At 37.1% G+C, this 18,171-nt stretch overlaps 1 protein-coding gene across 1 annotated transcript; it reads right to left on the minus strand.

The window, feature by feature from the left end:
• Positions 1-2,473: 2,473 nt before the first annotated feature.
• LOC139151869 (N-acylneuraminate cytidylyltransferase-like) lies at positions 2,474-15,645 on the minus strand. Its single transcript, XM_070724898.1, has 7 exons — positions 15,152-15,645; positions 9,644-9,796; positions 8,908-9,060; positions 8,011-8,149; positions 6,716-6,903; positions 6,087-6,311; positions 2,474-5,124 (listed from the first exon to the last, which is right to left on the minus strand). The coding sequence occupies exons 1-7, from the start codon at positions 15,327-15,329 to the stop codon at positions 4,943-4,945; spliced, it is 1,218 nt and encodes a 405-aa protein (XP_070580999.1). The 5' UTR covers positions 15,330-15,645; the 3' UTR covers positions 2,474-4,942.
• Positions 15,646-18,171: the final 2,526 nt, after the last annotated feature.

Genomic DNA, 18,171 nt, shown 5'->3' on the forward strand with positions numbered 1-18,171 from the left:
CTCTTTTTCTTAGCCGACATTGTGTGAACTAACTTTTTGGCACTGATAAGAACAAAACGATGTGTGTCCAGGCTCCTGAAGCAGTCAGACCATATGGAGGGGCTATGGTCAAACAAATTTGCAGCCGAGCATTTTCCTCCATTACATTTCAAAAATAAAATTGTCTTTTGAAAATCCCAGTTATTATAAAAAATGCAAATGAGCTCCAAAATGTAGAAATGGTAAAGGATCGAAACCCGACGGACAACTGATTCGATTCTATAATATTTTGTGGCTTTATTTCGGGTGACGCTCCCTTTTGTAGAAATCGGCATAAGTTTTTTCCTAATTTAAAAAAAAACGAAACACTTTTTCTCTTTTGCGCAATAGCTTTTATAGGCTCCCAATGATAACCTTGAACTAGACTTTTGAAATCAAGATCAACATTTTCAATTCTTTAGGCCAGTTTTCTCGTCTTTTGTCATACATTTTATCTAAATCAGGTCCCTATTAAAGAACATCTTCATTTCGCTTACAAAATTATTAAAAATATGTGAATGTTTGGGACCTGTTTTCCATTTTGGTTAGGAACAAGTTCTGCTTCCAAAGCACCTATCAGATTAAACTCTCAAATTTGTTTTGTACATTCCCAGTGATGAGACATTCAAGGTTTTATTGAAAGGTGATAAAACTGCATATTTAAACTTTTGCACCCAATTCTCCGACTGTTCATCACAATATATGATGATTTTAATCGTCAACTTTCCGATTTTTTTGGAAATCTAATGATGAACCACTCCTGTTTGGTCACCTTGTCATGAAGAACAAAAGAAAAAGTTTCCCTTATTCAAATTCGCCTGTTTGGCTATGCCTTCTTAATCATTATTGTGGCAGATTTTTTTATGTTTCTTGTTATTTTCAAATTTGAACATTTTTCCCAAGAAAATGTTCAAGGGAGCAAAAGGAGTGCGCTGAACGCCCTATAAATTCTTCCTCGGTGGATATTGTCTTTTCAGTCAGTCGTGGCGATATGTGGAGGAAGGGGTCCAGGATCGAGATCAGAGTACGGTTTATTTTGTGTTCAAAGGATTTTTCAGACTTCACTTGATCGGTTGCATAAGGGAAAAAGTTGACTTGACATAAGCAGCAGACTGGTGTTTGATCTCACCGAAGGATGCCTCCCCTGCACCAAAGTACCGGTCCCTCCACAAATGTGCTGGTATATAGACTCAGTTCAAGTTGGTGAATTAAAACAAATAAAATCGTTTGCAACAGCTAGCTTCTCCGATGTCTCGTCTATTTCATACAAACCTATTTGAAATTTGGCATCCCAGGTCATTTTTTCCTTGCGATTGAGTCCCATTTGAGTCTGGTCAGTAGTGAGTTCGTTTCTTCCGGATTCGGGTGAACCTCCCCTGTATCTCGTTGACCGCACTCATTGTAATCACCCACTCACACATTTCATATGAAAACAGATCACAAATCATCACGTTCACCCCAAACACGTTCACATATCAGACTGGAACCAAGTCTAGCGTGCTGGATTTAGAACTCGCAAACATGGTTCCTTTGGGCTTCTACATTGCTCATGACGGAGGTAGACATGATTTAACCTTGTATCCATAAATGACTTCTATTGCCCTGCTCCTATTTCTTGTATTTGGGTAGTTGATGAAGTATCCACACCTCAAGGACTAGCCTCCAGGACTGTTGATCCCGGGGCTATACCCGGTGAGAGCTGATCTCCTGATTTGTCGGACAACTTTCCTGCAAACTCTCCATCTTGCAATTGTACATACTGTAGCAACCACAATGTTGAGTATACGCTATGCAGGCCATTACGACGTAAATCATTGACACAACTATCAACGATATCACTCAAAAGTTTAGCAGACAAAATTTTGTGTGAAAATAAGGTTGTAAGGTTATATATGAACACAAAACTGCAGCATGGATGTAATGTGAGGGTGGTTTCTTCAATGAATCTATGTCCTGTTGGGGTGGGAAAATCGGGTCTGTGATAAACATTGTAACAACTTGTGCAATGTGAAATTTTGCATTCATGTGACCAGTGTAAAATTAATTATTCCATTAAAAAAATTTGGAAATAATCTTCCAAACTCTGAAGGGGGATCACTAATTCACCAGGACTCACCTATTGAAGTGCAACCAAATAAGAAAAAAAAGGCTTACGCGTTTTATGTATTATGAAGCAATCATCAGGGTATTTATAGCAACTAGAGATCAAGAAATGGATAGTTCAAGCTTTTAGAGAGGTACAAATTGTGCTTCTCAAATTGAATCCCCTATAGAGATGCCCATAGCACATTAGGTTATAAAATGTAAAACATGCATTTCCACCAACTGTTGGCAATAGCTCTAGAGTACTTGTCATTGAAGGGCAATATTGTGGGAAATATGTGTGATGGAGGTGGGGGGGGGGAGAAGTGTTGTAATGTGACAATCAACTAAGAATTGACGACAAGACGCATACTTTCATCAAAAGATCTCATCTGTTCATTCATTGTATTCCCAGGCAATTGTACAATCAATTGAATAACTTGAAATGCACATAATGGAAAAGCATCAAAAATATTCCAAATATATTGACATAGAAATATTGCATAAGGCAAAATGACCAATGAACCCTAGTGTTGAAAAAGAGATTATACTGCAGTCAATAGATAGAGCAATGAAATACTATCATATCTTGGTAAAGATTGGCACCATATGATTATGAATGTTAGCATCAGGACTGAAAATTTGCTCACATCTACAAAGTAACGGTGGATCTTGGTTAAAGCCTTTCACTCCATTTCCCTGTATGTAGGCCATTCCATCCTATTTAAATAATAGGAATGCACCAAACATCTGTTGATATGTGGGAGGAAAAGTAATTGAAAGATCATACTTGGCTCATTCAGGAATGCCTTGTGTTGTTTCTTGTGTTTTAACATTGATCTTTAATGTATTCACTCCTATGTGGTACATGTCTGTCTCACCTCACCATAGATGCAGTATTATGAAATATATGGTGCTAGAGGGCGCTCTTTACAGGCTTCATCTAAAACCACTTTATGTAGCATGATAAACGTTTCAAGGAAAAACGGTTGACACCTTGCAAATGCAAGGACCAGGGATTGAAGAGGACATTCTCTTTCAATGGGCTGATAAAAAAGAAGAGCTCTAAAGACAGATCTTGCGATCTTCAGGACGCTGCTGCTTCAGTCTATACAAACCATTTAATCCATGAAAATTACACAGAATTCTCATTGAATGTCTAAAGTCTACATGATCAAAGATAATTTACAGATCGGATACCACTCTCAGGTAAAATTGAACTTTGCTTCTTCCTGTACAGGACAAGTCAAACTGCATTTCATTAAATGTGTTCCTAATCTTCTGGTCAAGTGTATTATGATACATCAAATAGCTATTTTTGAAAGTTATTTTTCTTCAAGATATCTTGCATTATTGGTATTTCAAAGGCAAGGACTCACTGCATTTGGTTTATGTTATTCTAACACTCATCATCATTCATATGAAGAGATCTATGCATCTTGCTTTGCTTGTTTAACTACAGATCATAGCATTTTTCTCAATCGTCTTTGGTTTGACTGATATTTGGTAAAAATTATTCTTGTCTTTGTCTGAACGAGTGTTAAATAGTTTTCTATATGTCTATGCGAAGTTGGCAGCCATATTTAGAGGTTTACCAAGACTGGAAGGTCCATCATATGAGGGTGCTCCCCCATTCCAAGAAGAGGTGAGCTAGGGAGCACCAATGTACAGCAGACTTTCCAGTCTAGAGATTTTTTGAGATCTTCAAAGTGTTGCTGGCGTTTTTTCTGTCAAGCGTTACAGATAAATAAATATCTTCAGGTATGTACTATGATATTGCACGAAAATCTTGTGAAACTAAAACCAATCCGACATTTGGAAAAAGAACAAAGCTAATATGATGAAAGCTTCATGGATCACATAGCTTGTTGTTAGCTGCTGACAATACAATCCATACCCAGTATGGAGTAAGCTACCTTTAAGTTTTTTCAAGTTCACAGCAGTAGTTTATTCTTCATACAGATGGCACAGGTTATGTAAAACTGATTCCACTAAATGGTGAGCAAGGTAATAAAATTTTCAGTAGTATATTGCTATTGCTAAACACAGCTGACATTCTTCCAATGTCGGCTGTGTTTTGTAGAATTTGCATATTGTTGTATCCAGTTGGTTCATATCTTATGGCCAGCAGAGTATGCTAGCTTGCACCTTTGAGGAGGCCTGAACCATTGCTGTCTTTTGAAGTCAAATTCAAAAGATTCGCAGCAAAAATTTGTCTGCATTGGATTGAAAAGGTCAGCCATTTTCAGTGTCAACTCGACCAGGGAAACATTTGATGAGTTTGCATGGAATGAAAGTGCATCTTTTTTCAGTTTTGAAAATACATCACTCATCTCTGAATCCTTTCAACCCCATTTCCTAGTGCAACATTCCCTCTACTCTTGTCAAGAACAGTTGGGATGTACTAAGATTTGGAGGCAATAGGGTTAAAATCAGTGAAAAAAAAGAAAAGAGTACCCTTCACATTTCTGAAAAGGTTGTGCTTATTGCATAAAAGGTATACTGTCACCTGTTCCAATTTTGCCACTGTTACCATGGAAAGAGAAAATCTAACCAATTACAGATTTTAAGCAAGTGGCCGTTTTAAAAACAGCGCCCTCGAATGGGCATTTTGATACTAAGGAATGCCCCTTTGACCATATATGGGCATATTTAGATTACAGGTGACTGTATACCTTTAAAGTTGACCTCTTAAACAGTACAAGAGAAAATATTGATGAAACTCCAAAAAAGTGTACTTATTTATATGCTACGAGACTGTATTGAAAATACAAAAAACTTCATGGTTTGCAAGAGGAAAAATATTCCAGGCACGATGGAAAAGTGATTTAAGATGTGATGTTTACTTCTTGTCCTTTTTTCCAGATATGTTGAGGATGTGATCACAGAACTGTCTCACTGCTCCCCTGCCACCTTGGTTGGTTGCTATGAAACGAGCTGCATAGCGTACTTCTGTCTGGGCGTCTGCCGGAGCCGCACCCAGACCGCTCTTCCTCATTGCATCAATATCGCTCTGGTCATTCCCTAATAATGGAAACACAGGTCATAAAACCAGAATCACAGTTAGTGAAATTTTAAAATCATTGCTTGTTACTACAGTCAAATCTGTCACAGAACTGCCTACATGCTACCCTGCCACATTGGTCGGCGGACATGAAGCTATCAAATGTATCTCAGTGGTCACTCCTTCATTATAGTGAATTTCATGCCGTCTTATAGTGACTTTCATGCTGCCCAATAGTGACTTTGAAGCAGTCCAATAGTGACTTTGAGGCAGTCCGATAATGACTTTTAGGCAGTCCAATAGTGACTTTGAGGCAGTCCGATAATGACTTTCAGGCGGTCCAATAGTGATTTGAGGCAGTCCAATAGTGATTTGCAGCAGTCCACAAGTGAATTTGAGGCAGTCCAATAAAGACTTTGACGCAGTCTAAAAGTGACTTTGATGCAGTCCGATAGTGACTTTGAGGCAGTTCAATAATGACTTGAGGCAGTCAAATAGTGACTTTTAGCAGTCTAATAGTGACTTTGAGGGAGTCAAGTAAGAGTTTACATAGTACAAACTAGCTAGTATAGCAGCCCTATCTTCTGTGTGGTCAGTGACCAGCTGTAAATGCTCTGCTTTGGCAGATGAACCTCTGTGTAATGGTCAAAATTTCTGACTTCAATGACAAGGGAACATTGAAACTCAGAAAACAACAGACCAGTTTCAGTTTGAGACACGTTTCATATCTTTTAATATGAATGTTGCATTGGAAATGTTGTGACCTGGTCATTTTTAACATTTGCTATTCATTACATCACTTACCCAAAAGATGGTGCCATAACCACCCCTCTACAGAAAAATCATCTAACATGGTGCTCACTTTTCCTTGTCCCTTGATGACCTGTGTATACAGTTTTAACATACCTTTGACTGTATCTCAGGCACAGAAAGACATTTAATGAGAGTCAAGTTGGCAGGAAAATAATTCAAACTAGCTTACCCATGTAGGTGACTTGATGCCACTGCAATCCAAGATCATTAACCCATTCACTCAAAACCTTGCATTTGTCTGTGACATTGGCCTTCATTACACAGCCTGTCTTGTCACCAATCATCTGCACGGAAGAACCGCTGTCTTCTGAGACAAGTCGGACTTCAATACCAGCTGACTTTAATAACCTGAGACCTTCGAGATCACTGCAGTTGTAGGAACGGAATTCTTCACCTTTTCAGAGATATAATACCAAGAGATGTTGTAAATTTACATTTCGTGACAGAGATTATTTCAGACCATGGTGAAGAGTTTGTACATCAAAATTCACAACTCCAAAACGGTTGCTTTACCAAGTTGGTGATTGGTGAAATATTTTTCACTTATCCTTTTCAATTAAAGTCATTTAAAACCTGTACAAAATATCAATGTATATAGAAGATACTATCAGGTCAAATCGGTAAAAATCACTGGATTGTCTGGTAAAAAAATACAGTTAAAGGCTGAGACTTAAAGTATCTTGTGTGAAACATGCTGCACTTACTGATCCTGACAAATTGATATGAAAGGGACAGTCAGAACCTGGTACAAAAAGGGTTTAACTTAAATTACAAAAATCCTTTTCTAGATCTTCATACCTTTCAAAGTAACATGCACTTGGTTGTCCGTGATAACACCATCCACATCAAACACAGCCAGCTTTACATCTCTGTTCACCTCTTTGCCGACATAGCCGAATCTTGTCACACGCTGCTCAGCAATGGGCCAGTCTAGATCAGTGTCGATGTCCACGCTGTATTGAGGTTCCATTTCATAGTAACCAATTCTAAGAACAGACAATTCCTTTTTAACAAAAGCTTTGATACTTATCACCCTAGGATGATTATGATGAATTATATTATGAAGTTTTTTCAGATTAGCAGTGAAGCGCAACTCTGAAATGGAGATTGCAGTAGTCTTAGCAAATACATTTTGTTATTAATGTCACTAGTGTACCTGCAATGCCATTCTGTATAGAAGTTATCTCCCAGGCCAAGGAACATGAATAAATTGTTTCTAGAAACTGCAACTTCTATTTTAGCCAATTTGGACATTTTTGAAACTTCAGCAAATATGTCTTTCCTTATTGCAATATTTTAAGTGTTGCTGGTTAGTCTCTTGAGTTTCTGCATCGGTGGGACTTTGAATGAGACTTTGTACACAGAGTCAGGGCGCAATGACTATCAACAAGTTGCACAGCATCAGTATTTTGACGTGGTACAATGCAATGGGAGGGTCAATGGTCTCCTGCCCCCAAGGTACACAGTCCCCTGTTTGGGTTATAATGTTTTTATTACATGCCTCTCTTACATAGTTTTCACTCCAAAATTTTGGGTTTACATACAATTGACGATTATATGCTCTCTTTCCATGTTAGTCAAATATTTGTTAAAAATATAATAATTATCATCATCTAATGGCACTTTGATATAGTTAAATCACTGTTATGTGGTTTATCGATTTTCATGCATAATTCTCTAAAAACTGGATATCCTGCATTCTTGGAAACATGCAATTTGAACATTAATAGCATCAAGTTACTCTAAACATGAACAAGCAGTGTAATATTTGTTTATCAGAAAAGTTACACCTAATCAATGCTAATAAATCTATACTGTTAAACAAATATTATTTGTCTAATTTCAACACTACCCAAACACCACCAAAAACTATAGTAGAATGGTACATCCTAACCATGAGAATAAAGACAATAGGAAAAATAAATATGAAAACTGCTAGATGCATGAAACATAAAGTAACAGATATAATTACTTTGTACTTAAATTTGTGTTATAATCTCTCTCTCTCTCTCTCTCTCTCTCTCTCTCTCTCTATATATATATATATAAATAACAAAACAAAAGAACCTTGCTAAGATGTTATCAGCACTCACTTTCCCCCTTGTAATAATCCTTTGTTCAATAGGTCCCTTGTAAAGAAATAGAACTGGCCATTCTCATACAGTTCACCATTCCAGTCTTGCCGGCGAGGTCTCTGTCTAGGATCTAAGTTTTCAGCCTCTGTTGCCATATCTGGATTGAAAAGAAAATTGGGGAAAGAAAGAATACAAAACTTTAAGAAAAGTCTCATGAAATTAAATCTGGTAAATGCCATCATGCTGGTTTTTTCCAACTTTTGTTACAGAGATGGCGAGAATACATTTGTAACCATGGTTGATGTATCAACCTCAATCTCCAGTTGAACTCCTTGCTGATTAAAGGGAAACAGTCTTTGGAACTGCGCCTGTGTGAGTTTCTTGTTTACAAACAATGTATTTCGCGCATGACACCTAGATGCACATCAGCATCATAGCTGCAACATTCAAATTATACAATGCAGATTATGACAGACATGTGTTAACTTTCATCAATCACCATCGTACCTTGGATACAGTGTTTACATTGGTCATACGACCTTTGAGCACAGTTCCGACAACTGCCTCCCTTTAAACCTATCCACAGGAACAGTATGATCACTCTGTAAACCTGAATTCAGATTCAGTTTAACCTGAATTCAGATTCAGATTACCCTTTTTGTGAACAAAATAGTTAAAACACCTTGTTTATCAACTTTATTTAGAATCACCTTCATCAACTTGATAAAATTTCAAAGGAAAACAAGGGACTAGCAGCATGTAAATAGTAAACGTCAATAACAACTGATCCAAAGACCAGGGATTGAGGACTGGGGCTTTAAGATTGCTCATCATTCCATCTTATGTGCCAAGGTTTACAAAATCTGCATTAGAGCATTCTGCCTCAGCATCATCACCAATGAGGAATACACTTACTTTTCCCAGACTCTTTCCACCGGAAAATGTGTTTCCTGGTGACAGCAAACACAGAGTCAAAGCCGTCTTCTTTCATCATGCGGACCGGTTCCCGAAGCATCCATGGATGAACCAAAGGTGACGTGCACTGAATGATGCAGATAACGTCAATCTCTGCTCGGATGGAAAATACAAAAGTTTCAGACAAGGTGTTCCAATATTTGGAAAGTATCGCTTCAGGAGATTGCAATGGAGAAGCTTTTCCCTCTTATTTATCACATAACATGGACAGCAAATATGATCATGTTTTCACTGAAGAAAATACTGAACACTTCATGAAGAAAATACCAAAGTTTTTCTCTGATGTTATTACCGGTAACAAGCATTAACTATGAGAGAGCAGCTGCTTTACTGGGCCTTGTAAATTCAACAGAAGAAAATACTTTGTTGCTCATTCAGCACACATAAGATGCAAAACTTAAAAAAAGTCACAAGATTGATTGAACTTGAGGCATCATCACCAAGTATTACAACAAAATATCATCTTGTTCCATGCCAGTCATCAATTATTGCATGAAATCTGTTCTACTCCAGCATGACAATTTCAACGAAATATCCTGGTCACATGAGGGCTGTTGGTTGAACTTTTTACCCTTTCACCAACATGGTTTGGCCAAGCCCCATTGTTTTCAGTGGTGAATGTGGATCTGTCCACAGGAAAATGGGGTGGAATAGATTTAAGTGAAAGTATTCTTACCAGGGTGGCCTTGTGCAAACTCTGTGATTGTTTCCAATGCTGAACTGGTATCTTGTGCATATTTAGGGTCTCTGTTATGTATCTTGGCACCCCATTCGCCAGCTATGCGTGCTATCTCTTTGTGATCAGTTGACACCCATATACTGTCGAACGCTGGAAAAGAAATAATAACAATATCTGTGTTGAAAAATTGTCACAGGTTAAAGGTGAACTTTTTTATCAAATTAATGTGGCAGCAATATGCAGGCTACACTGATGTTTCAATCATGAAGAATGGAAATCTACTGCCACTTCTCAATCCTATATAATTAAACTTAACATAGAACAAACTTCATCCTGAGGACGAAGTGATTTACAAAATTAGAATGTCAAAATCAATGGAATGATAGCACACAGTAATGTGATTATAATGTTATCTGTATGATGATAACATTTAACCAGTGCCATGATTAAGCCTGCACTAAGCTCAACATACACCAGCTTGCATGACAATCAGACATACATATAATATTTTACCATCAATACATGTTGATGTAGAGTCAAAGGTACTTTTTCATTAGTGATGATATTTTATTAATGTTTCGATTTGTGTGTCTCATTTGACAATGCTCCCTTTGTCCTTTCATCAATCTTTCCAAAAGTTGTTTTAGCTTGATAAGGCTGTGTACTCTTTGATAGACAAAACCAACATTTCAGTGACATCCGTGACCTTTCCCATTGTGTACATGGAGATGTGGGAATACTTCATTTAAATTAGGCAAGATGCTATCATACACTAGACATTCTCAAAATCAAGCGGGATTGTTAGTGTGACTTCTAATCTACAGTACTTCAGGAGTAGTTAAAGATCCATAAAATACATTTCTAGGAAGTTGGGACACATTAAATCCCGACAGGGAGTTGAGTAGATCCCTTTCAAATTTTGAACCAAATTCTATTTCTTTCATCGTCACTAAAAACACCATTGAGCTATTGCTTGGCAGCACATCGATCAATGTCTGTCTGTGATGTTCACAATTCTGTTAGTGTAGCAAAATGAAAGACAAATCATGAGGCCTTGGCATTCCTCTACGTGTATACAATTTATGATTGGTACTAAACATAGTTATGCAGTTGTACACAAGTTTTTTACAGTCTTGCTCAGCTCTGCTGGTTGAGGGACTGTGAATCCATGAAGGCTGCCACCTCATCAAAATATCAGCTTACATAGTTCAGTTGAGAGACGTGGCAATGATGAATTTAGTCAAGGATCTGTATGTCGTTTTGTAACCCAGAGTGAATGGCAACCAATAGATGGATCCTAGTCTATAAAACTATGAAGAACTTGGAAGGATACTCTGTCAATATGCGAATTCTGGCAAATCTTACAATGCATAGATACCAAAATTCACCCAAGGCTTAGTTGCTCTCTGTCAATATAACACTGCATGAGCAAGCAGATATGCTATGAGATGGCTTTGGGCTGATAAAATCCATGTGTCCACACATAATTATTTCACAGAATGCACCAAGGTGTTGCTATCTTGTTTTGTATATCACCGGAAGTTAGAATTTTGATATTATTTCAGCATTCTCTTTCTTTACAGTTAGCCAGTGAAATGCTCTCTATCAGACAGAGGTACAACCTGTGTAGCAATTTCCTTAATCCCAATATCATCATCACTAAATCCCAAAACTATGCCTGTCAACATACACATATATGTGCACCAGATGCTGTGATTTTCATTAGACCCTGTGTACGGCAATATAAAACCATACTTGAAAGACCTTTATTTCACAGCTGAAGATGCAGCAGGCAGCTGTTGTCCAAGTTATTATGTTTTTAAATATAAATAATGTCACTGAGGTAATTTCCTGTCACGGTACACCACTCTGAATATACTGAAAGAGCTAGGCTCTGTTAAGTGGTAGGGTGCAGACATTAATGTTGATTTTTGCTGGTGAAATCGTGTCCAGAAACCATGGTATATGTAGGGAGGCCAACAGGTCGCTCAGGACGTGCTGAATTGACACTCAATCACCAGTGACTTAGTCATGTTCAAATTGAAAAACATCGATAACGGGAAAGAAAATTGTGGAAAAAAATACATGAGGCTAAAAATTAAAAATGCAGCTATTCTCTCATATGTTTTTTATTTCTTTATATGAACTACTTACTTTTTGAATAAACTGCAAAATTGAGCTAGAAACGGTACCGGGAACGGCGATCTGAAACATGGCAGCACCTAATATTTACATCACTGATTTTGAAATGCATTTTTGAAGGTGAGCCAATCAAAACATCCCTTACATCGAATACTCATTTGAAAGCCCAGATCTCGCTCTTTCTCGCGATATAAGGTTCTTCACCAACATAGGGCAGTGTATATGACCAAATCCAAGACAAAAAATTGAGAGCGATTTTTCCGAGACCTAACCTGACCAACTCTCAGTGAAACGTCCTCTAGTACGCAGTTTATCATTATTTCTTTTGAATTTTTGCTAGAAAAATGAGAAATTTTGAACAGCTCACGTATTTATTGACGGAGATATTGACCACGCTTCACAGTAAGTGAGGCTACCCACAATTCTCCATGATCCGTACACACGGAGATCACTCATTGAACTGGAGCAAATTTCTTCTGTACACAGAACAGCTCGGTCCATATATCAAAATTCTGGGACCATAGTTTTGATAATCATAATTCTCTAATTTCTCACGGTGAATAATGAGAGGATCAATCTCTTTTGCGCAGAGGAAATAGCAATTTTGTGATTTTGTTGACATAGATTTTTGACAGCCATACACAATATTTTCAAGGAAACTAAGGGAATAAGTTGCATCTGTGTTGGCAAAAGAAAGGGTATTGATTTTTTTAAATGTTTGTAACAAAGGAAATTTGCATGTCTGACAGGTGGTATGATGAGACCATCTTAGTTGCTGATAACTTTACCATGACAAGTATGCAATTTTTAGCACCTCCAAACATCGACTTCTCATTCAATTTACTCCTGAATTTTAAAGATGATCAATAATTTTGGAACATAGTTTTAACCAATAATCCTTAATTAAATTCTAAGTTTCAAATTGTTCAGAAACTGATAAATTGAAGAAGCCTTTACCAAATAATGTCAAAACTCCACATGGCCCCAGTGGTGATGTTTTGAAAGCCTTTATTTGGATAAAATACTTTTTGTAGGTAGTTTTAATGCAGTAGAGCTATTCAAAAGTGTCATCAGCTCAAAAAGACCTTCAATTTGATATATCACTTATGCCATTTGAGCTTAATATTTTCATTTTGTCATTTCTCGTTAAGTGTCGTTCATCCGTTGCCATGGATATGGCCACCATCGTAATCGCGTAATTTTAGGATACATTTGTGTGTGCTATTGAAATCTATCTCCATGCCAAATTTGGTACAAAAAGATGTTTTATTAACAAAGTTACAGCAAATTTACTGTAAATTTCAGCTAAAACTCCTTCATTTTTGTCCCATTGTTCCCATTGTTATTATATGTATTGTCTTTCTACAGAAAGAGTAAAAGTGAATGTTTTAAAAAGCTATAAAATTGTAACTGTTCATCCAATTTCGAAAATTAAAAAAATGTTTAGCTTCTCTCATTGAAATCTAAAAAACTACATTAATTAAAATGCAGATTGAACATTTCAAAATTTCAGTTGGCCTCCCTAGTATATGTTGACAAAACCACTGAATTAGTGAAAATTTATGTTGAAATTGTTAGAGGGCTGGTGATTTCACATAAGTTATGAATAAGTTTAATGCAATTCTTTATGACAATTTTCCAGCAATATGTTATTTTGACATGAATTTTGAGACTGCAAACAAAGCTTAAAAAAAAAACTCCAATGAGATAGGTGCGGCCAATGCTTGAATCCTTACATTGATCATGTTGAATGTTTTCCTCATCTGAGATCTGCATTTAACATAAAACAAACCTTTTTTACAAGCATTTCATTATGTCATTACACTATGTAAAACACTATATAAGTAGTTAAAAGAGAGGTTTAGATCATGAAAAATTAAAAATTATCACAAACTATTATAATAGGCATACAATATTGTAAATATTAAAAGCATCATGGACTGGAAGAAAAAAGTGAGTGAAAATGGTATTTCTTAGCCACATTCTCTCCGAAAAACCATGACCCAGTGCACAGACCACGTTGATTCTATGGTAGCTAATAAGATTTCTCAGTCGCTTTGGAAATCAAATACTCAAATAGTTTCACTTTGTGGACATATCAATGTAGCACTGTTGCAATACATGACCATATGTCATACAAAAGATTTGCAAACAGTTTTGCCTCATTTATTACAATCTTATCAGTAGTTTTGATGGACTTCAGAAATGATAAATGCTTGAAAATCAACAGATGTTAAGTCCCATTAAAATCATGAAATGAAACCAGATAGAACAGCTTTATTTTGTGTGATGTGTTCTATACACGATTCCTTCTTGTACAGTATCTCTCTTTGGACAAACTCTGATGTATGAAAATAATTCTGATGTATTCTTTGTCATCAACACGAATAAAATGAAAGATATGTGCTATATCTCATGACACACTGCTGTTTGCTGGAAATGTGAAAATGTGAAATTGTAATACTGGTACAAATCACACACCTAAAAGAACAGCCCCTCCCCTAATAAAAATGCCCATATATGGTCAAAAGGGCGTTCCTTGGTATTCAAAATGCCCATGGAGGGCGCTGTTTTTAAAAAGCGGCCACCCGCTTAAAATCTGTGATTGATTAGATTTTCTTTCCATGGTAACTGTGGCAGAGTTGGAACAGGTGACAGTATACCTTTAAACTCCACTAGGAACTGTGATACACACAATTTTTGGCCACTCATGTTGCATTGACAAATGATGGATGTAGCGGCTAAAGTCATTTGAGACTAAATTTTCCTCTTGCCCATCCTAGATTCTATTAATTTTACTGTTTAATATCCAGGTATTTTAACTACTACGTAGTAATTTGAATTTTAACCACGGTACCTCCAAAAAACTTTACAAGACCTATGATAACCCAGTGAACATTACTACAAGTGTACACTACTATGCCGAAATGCTACAAAACCACCGTATTATAACTGTCCCTTGCTTTGTTACAGTGATAGGCTTACGTAATCTATAATACCGGGCTATGATATCGACGCGTTTATCAATATAATAACCGGTTAACCATACCTACGAAAACAGGCTATAAACACACTATGCTTTGCGTACGGTTTACCGTTTACGGTGTAATCAGTTTCCAACAAAGTTTTGGTTCGAGGGCTCGCCCTATTAAAATACAGACAACACCCACATGATGACAATAGAGGTTCTACCTCCATGGCCGCACTTTGCAAGGACTGTGACCGTGCCCACACCATGATAGAATATTGCTCCGCCCAATTCCATGCAGGGAAGCCAAGTACAGCGGCAACTTGGAACACAACATGGCATCACTGTGTAACCATGGACTCAGGTACAAGCGAGACCTACATAGTTTAACTTACCTTCCGCATCGATAGCAGCTTGCAGGGCCCATGATATTAACGGCCGACCTGCCAGAATTTTTATGTTTTTCAACGGAATTCCTTTGCTGCCTCCCCTCGCCATGATAGCAGCACCGAAGTGCCGCCTGTCCGACTTACTCTTCTTGTTGGGAGGGCTGTTCACAGTGTCACCTTCCATCTTCTCTCAATTTTGGGATAGGTATAGATTTCTAGGAGAAGCAACTATCTGTGTACTAGTAGCACGCCGCGTGACCTGTTGTATACGTATGTTAGTTGATTGTACACGCGTCACTCTACTGGAGCGCTGAATTGAAGGCCACGCCAACTTCGTTATCACAGCAACTTTGACACTACTCGGGGTTAAAGGTCACCCGTACATAATATGGAATAGAGAAGAGTAGAATAGAATCTTCATCATGCCGGATCGCTGAAGGCTCTAGCTCAGAACGACATCGGATTGCACTGACCATGGAGGTAGTAGAGAGCACTGACACATCGCCAAGGTTAGGAGCCTGGCGACAGCATGCAACTTTTCGGAAATTGACTACTGGCGCAGCTTGGCAGGCCCACAGTCGCTTGTGAATCGATACACGACGGCCACTGTGCCTATTTTTCTAATGCATACCACACAGCAGCCGTCGCGTATCGATTCACAGGTGACTGTGGGCAGGGCTACCAGCACCACTGGCAGGCTTGTCTCACATATCCGTCCCGTGGATCCCACCACATCCCATTCCCACATCCAAAGGTAAAACCAAGGGGAAGCCAGGATAAACAAACAAGCAAAAATCAAACTAAAAAATTAAACAAACAAACAATAAAACAAAACATATATATATATAAACAAATAAACAACCGAACAAACCAAGCAACAAATAAATAACAACAAATCAAACACACAAGTAAAAATTGAATAAAAAATAAATAAATAAACACATAAACCAATACAAACCCAAATGCACAAATAAATAAATAAATAAATAAATAAATATGAGAAAACAATCATTAAATTGAATAAGAATTGAAATAATTGACTGAACAACACATGCAACGCTACCCACCGGTAGTGATACTGACGTCGCATTTGAATTTGTAACATGTGTTCATTGATCAATTATTTCACTTCTTATTCAATTTATTGTTTTCCCTTCTATCTATTTATCTCCTTGTTTACTTTTTTATTTCTTATTTGTTTAGTTATTATTTGTGTTTCTGTTAGATAGGTTGTTATTTATTTTTCTATGGTTTGTTTGTTTTGGTTAATTTGTTTGTTTGTATATCCTGGGTTCCATATGGTAAAACACACAGCCAGCCATGTTAAGTGGATACCAGACACTTGCATTCATTGACACGCTGCGCTGACGTACAGGACGACGCAGTGTGTAATCTTGCGTCCGCTCAGATCTCGTACACTCCATTCTATATGCTTTGGGGAGTAGTACAGGTGTGAAAAGCTGTTCATCAGACAATATTTTTCAAGAATATCATTTGAAATGACAAGCACCTGTAAACTTGAATATTGCCATACTCAGCATTCACATGATTTCTTGGAGTGATAATAGTTTGTCTTGTGATCAGTTGGTACTATACTTATACATGACTGGTTGTGTCAAATATCATGAGTACATAATAAATACAATTAGTAATTGGGATTTATCGGTTGACAAATCTCACAAAATTGATAAAAGAACATTGTGAAAACCACAGCTACATTTTAGGCCATCTTACTGAAGTATCATTGCCATGGTTACATGATGACAAACAAAGGGAGTGAGTACTCAGAAAGAATGGTGGACACAGTAGTGCTTTGACTCCTTATAGCAGAGGACAGGTCTGCTTTATTGAATTTGTGGGATTGTACTAGAATTTTAATAAGTTACATAATTAGTCCTATAATATAATCGTAAACACAAAAATAAACAAACTAAACAGCTCTTTATTTGCAAACAAACATGAACAGAAATACAACTCTTTAATGATTTTTGTCAAGTATATTGAACACATAACAGACACACAAACAATCAAAGAGATGGGATTGTAAAACTTGTGGCCCGTGATTAGTGCAACAAAAGTAAAGGAATTGTCCTTGAGCAGTATTTATGAATGGGACAAGTATGTGAGAAATTTCACATGGCTGAAGTGTTTCATACTATTTAATAAGGCTTGGTAGTTTTGCATCAGTGTTTTGTCATCTGGATTATTTTGTGACGTATATGTTGGATTCACTTATTGATACTGGAGTTACTATCATTGGTGGGATTGGTTACGTGTCGTAGTGAGGTGTTCAGTAGGATGTCATGGAATAACAAGAAACTCATAAATTTATTGAGGTTGAATCACTGCAATAATTAGTAAGTGTTCAGGATTGGAAGAGATAAACACATACAAGATATGTGTGTATACTCTCTTGATGTCAGTAAAATCTTGGACTAGTATTCGTCCCAGGTAAAATATAATATTTCATGGCAAAAGCTGGGTGGGCAGGTTGTAAAATCTGATTTGAAGCATGAGCTTTATTTATATCTTTTTTGCAAAGTGGCTCCAGATATGGAAAAGTCATTACAGAACAGCTGCCCAGCAACCCTTGATCGTATCACAACACATATTATTCATCAGAGTATATATTGTCCTTGTATAAATATTAAATGAATTTGGTATATGCATATCTCAGCAATGTTCCTTGACATGTAAAATAACAACAAAATGTGCCTCTGGCACCCATATTGGACCATACTGCAACAAAATTGACACGCATATACATCATAGTACATTGCCCTTAAACCAATTTTGAATGAGACCTGTTTAGGCATGTCAGGGCTTTGAATTTAAAAAATTGAAGCAAAATGGCCGTTTGGCAGACATATGAGGTATAACAATAAATAAACATGTTTATGTACCTGAATTGGTAATAATAATGGGTGCAGATGGACATACAAACTGACAGAGCCAAATCTATTTTGAGCAGAGTCCCTTCCCTGTCTGCATGGACTCATCGAAGAACTATACAACCAAACACATAT

This window comes from Ptychodera flava, chromosome 15 (genome assembly GCF_041260155.1).
Source record: "Ptychodera flava strain L36383 chromosome 15, AS_Pfla_20210202, whole genome shotgun sequence".
NCBI lineage: Eukaryota > Metazoa > Hemichordata > Enteropneusta > Ptychoderidae > Ptychodera > Ptychodera flava.

What these genes read in the sequence shown, in the direction of transcription:
- LOC139151869 (XM_070724898.1), bottom strand. Translation starts at nt 15,329, where the DNA reads ATGGAAGGTGACACTGTGAACAGCCCTCCCAACAAGAAGAGTAAGTCG. An exon ending in GTTTGCACAAGGCCACCCTG is followed by an intron (nt 9,061 to 9,643) that starts GTAAGAATACTT and finishes CCATCCGAGCAG; the next exon opens with AGATTGACGTTATCTGCATC. An exon ending in AGTGCATGTTACTTTGAAAG is followed by an intron (nt 6,312 to 6,715) that starts GTATGAAGATCT and finishes ATCTCTGAAAAG; the next exon opens with GTGAAGAATTCCGTTCCTAC.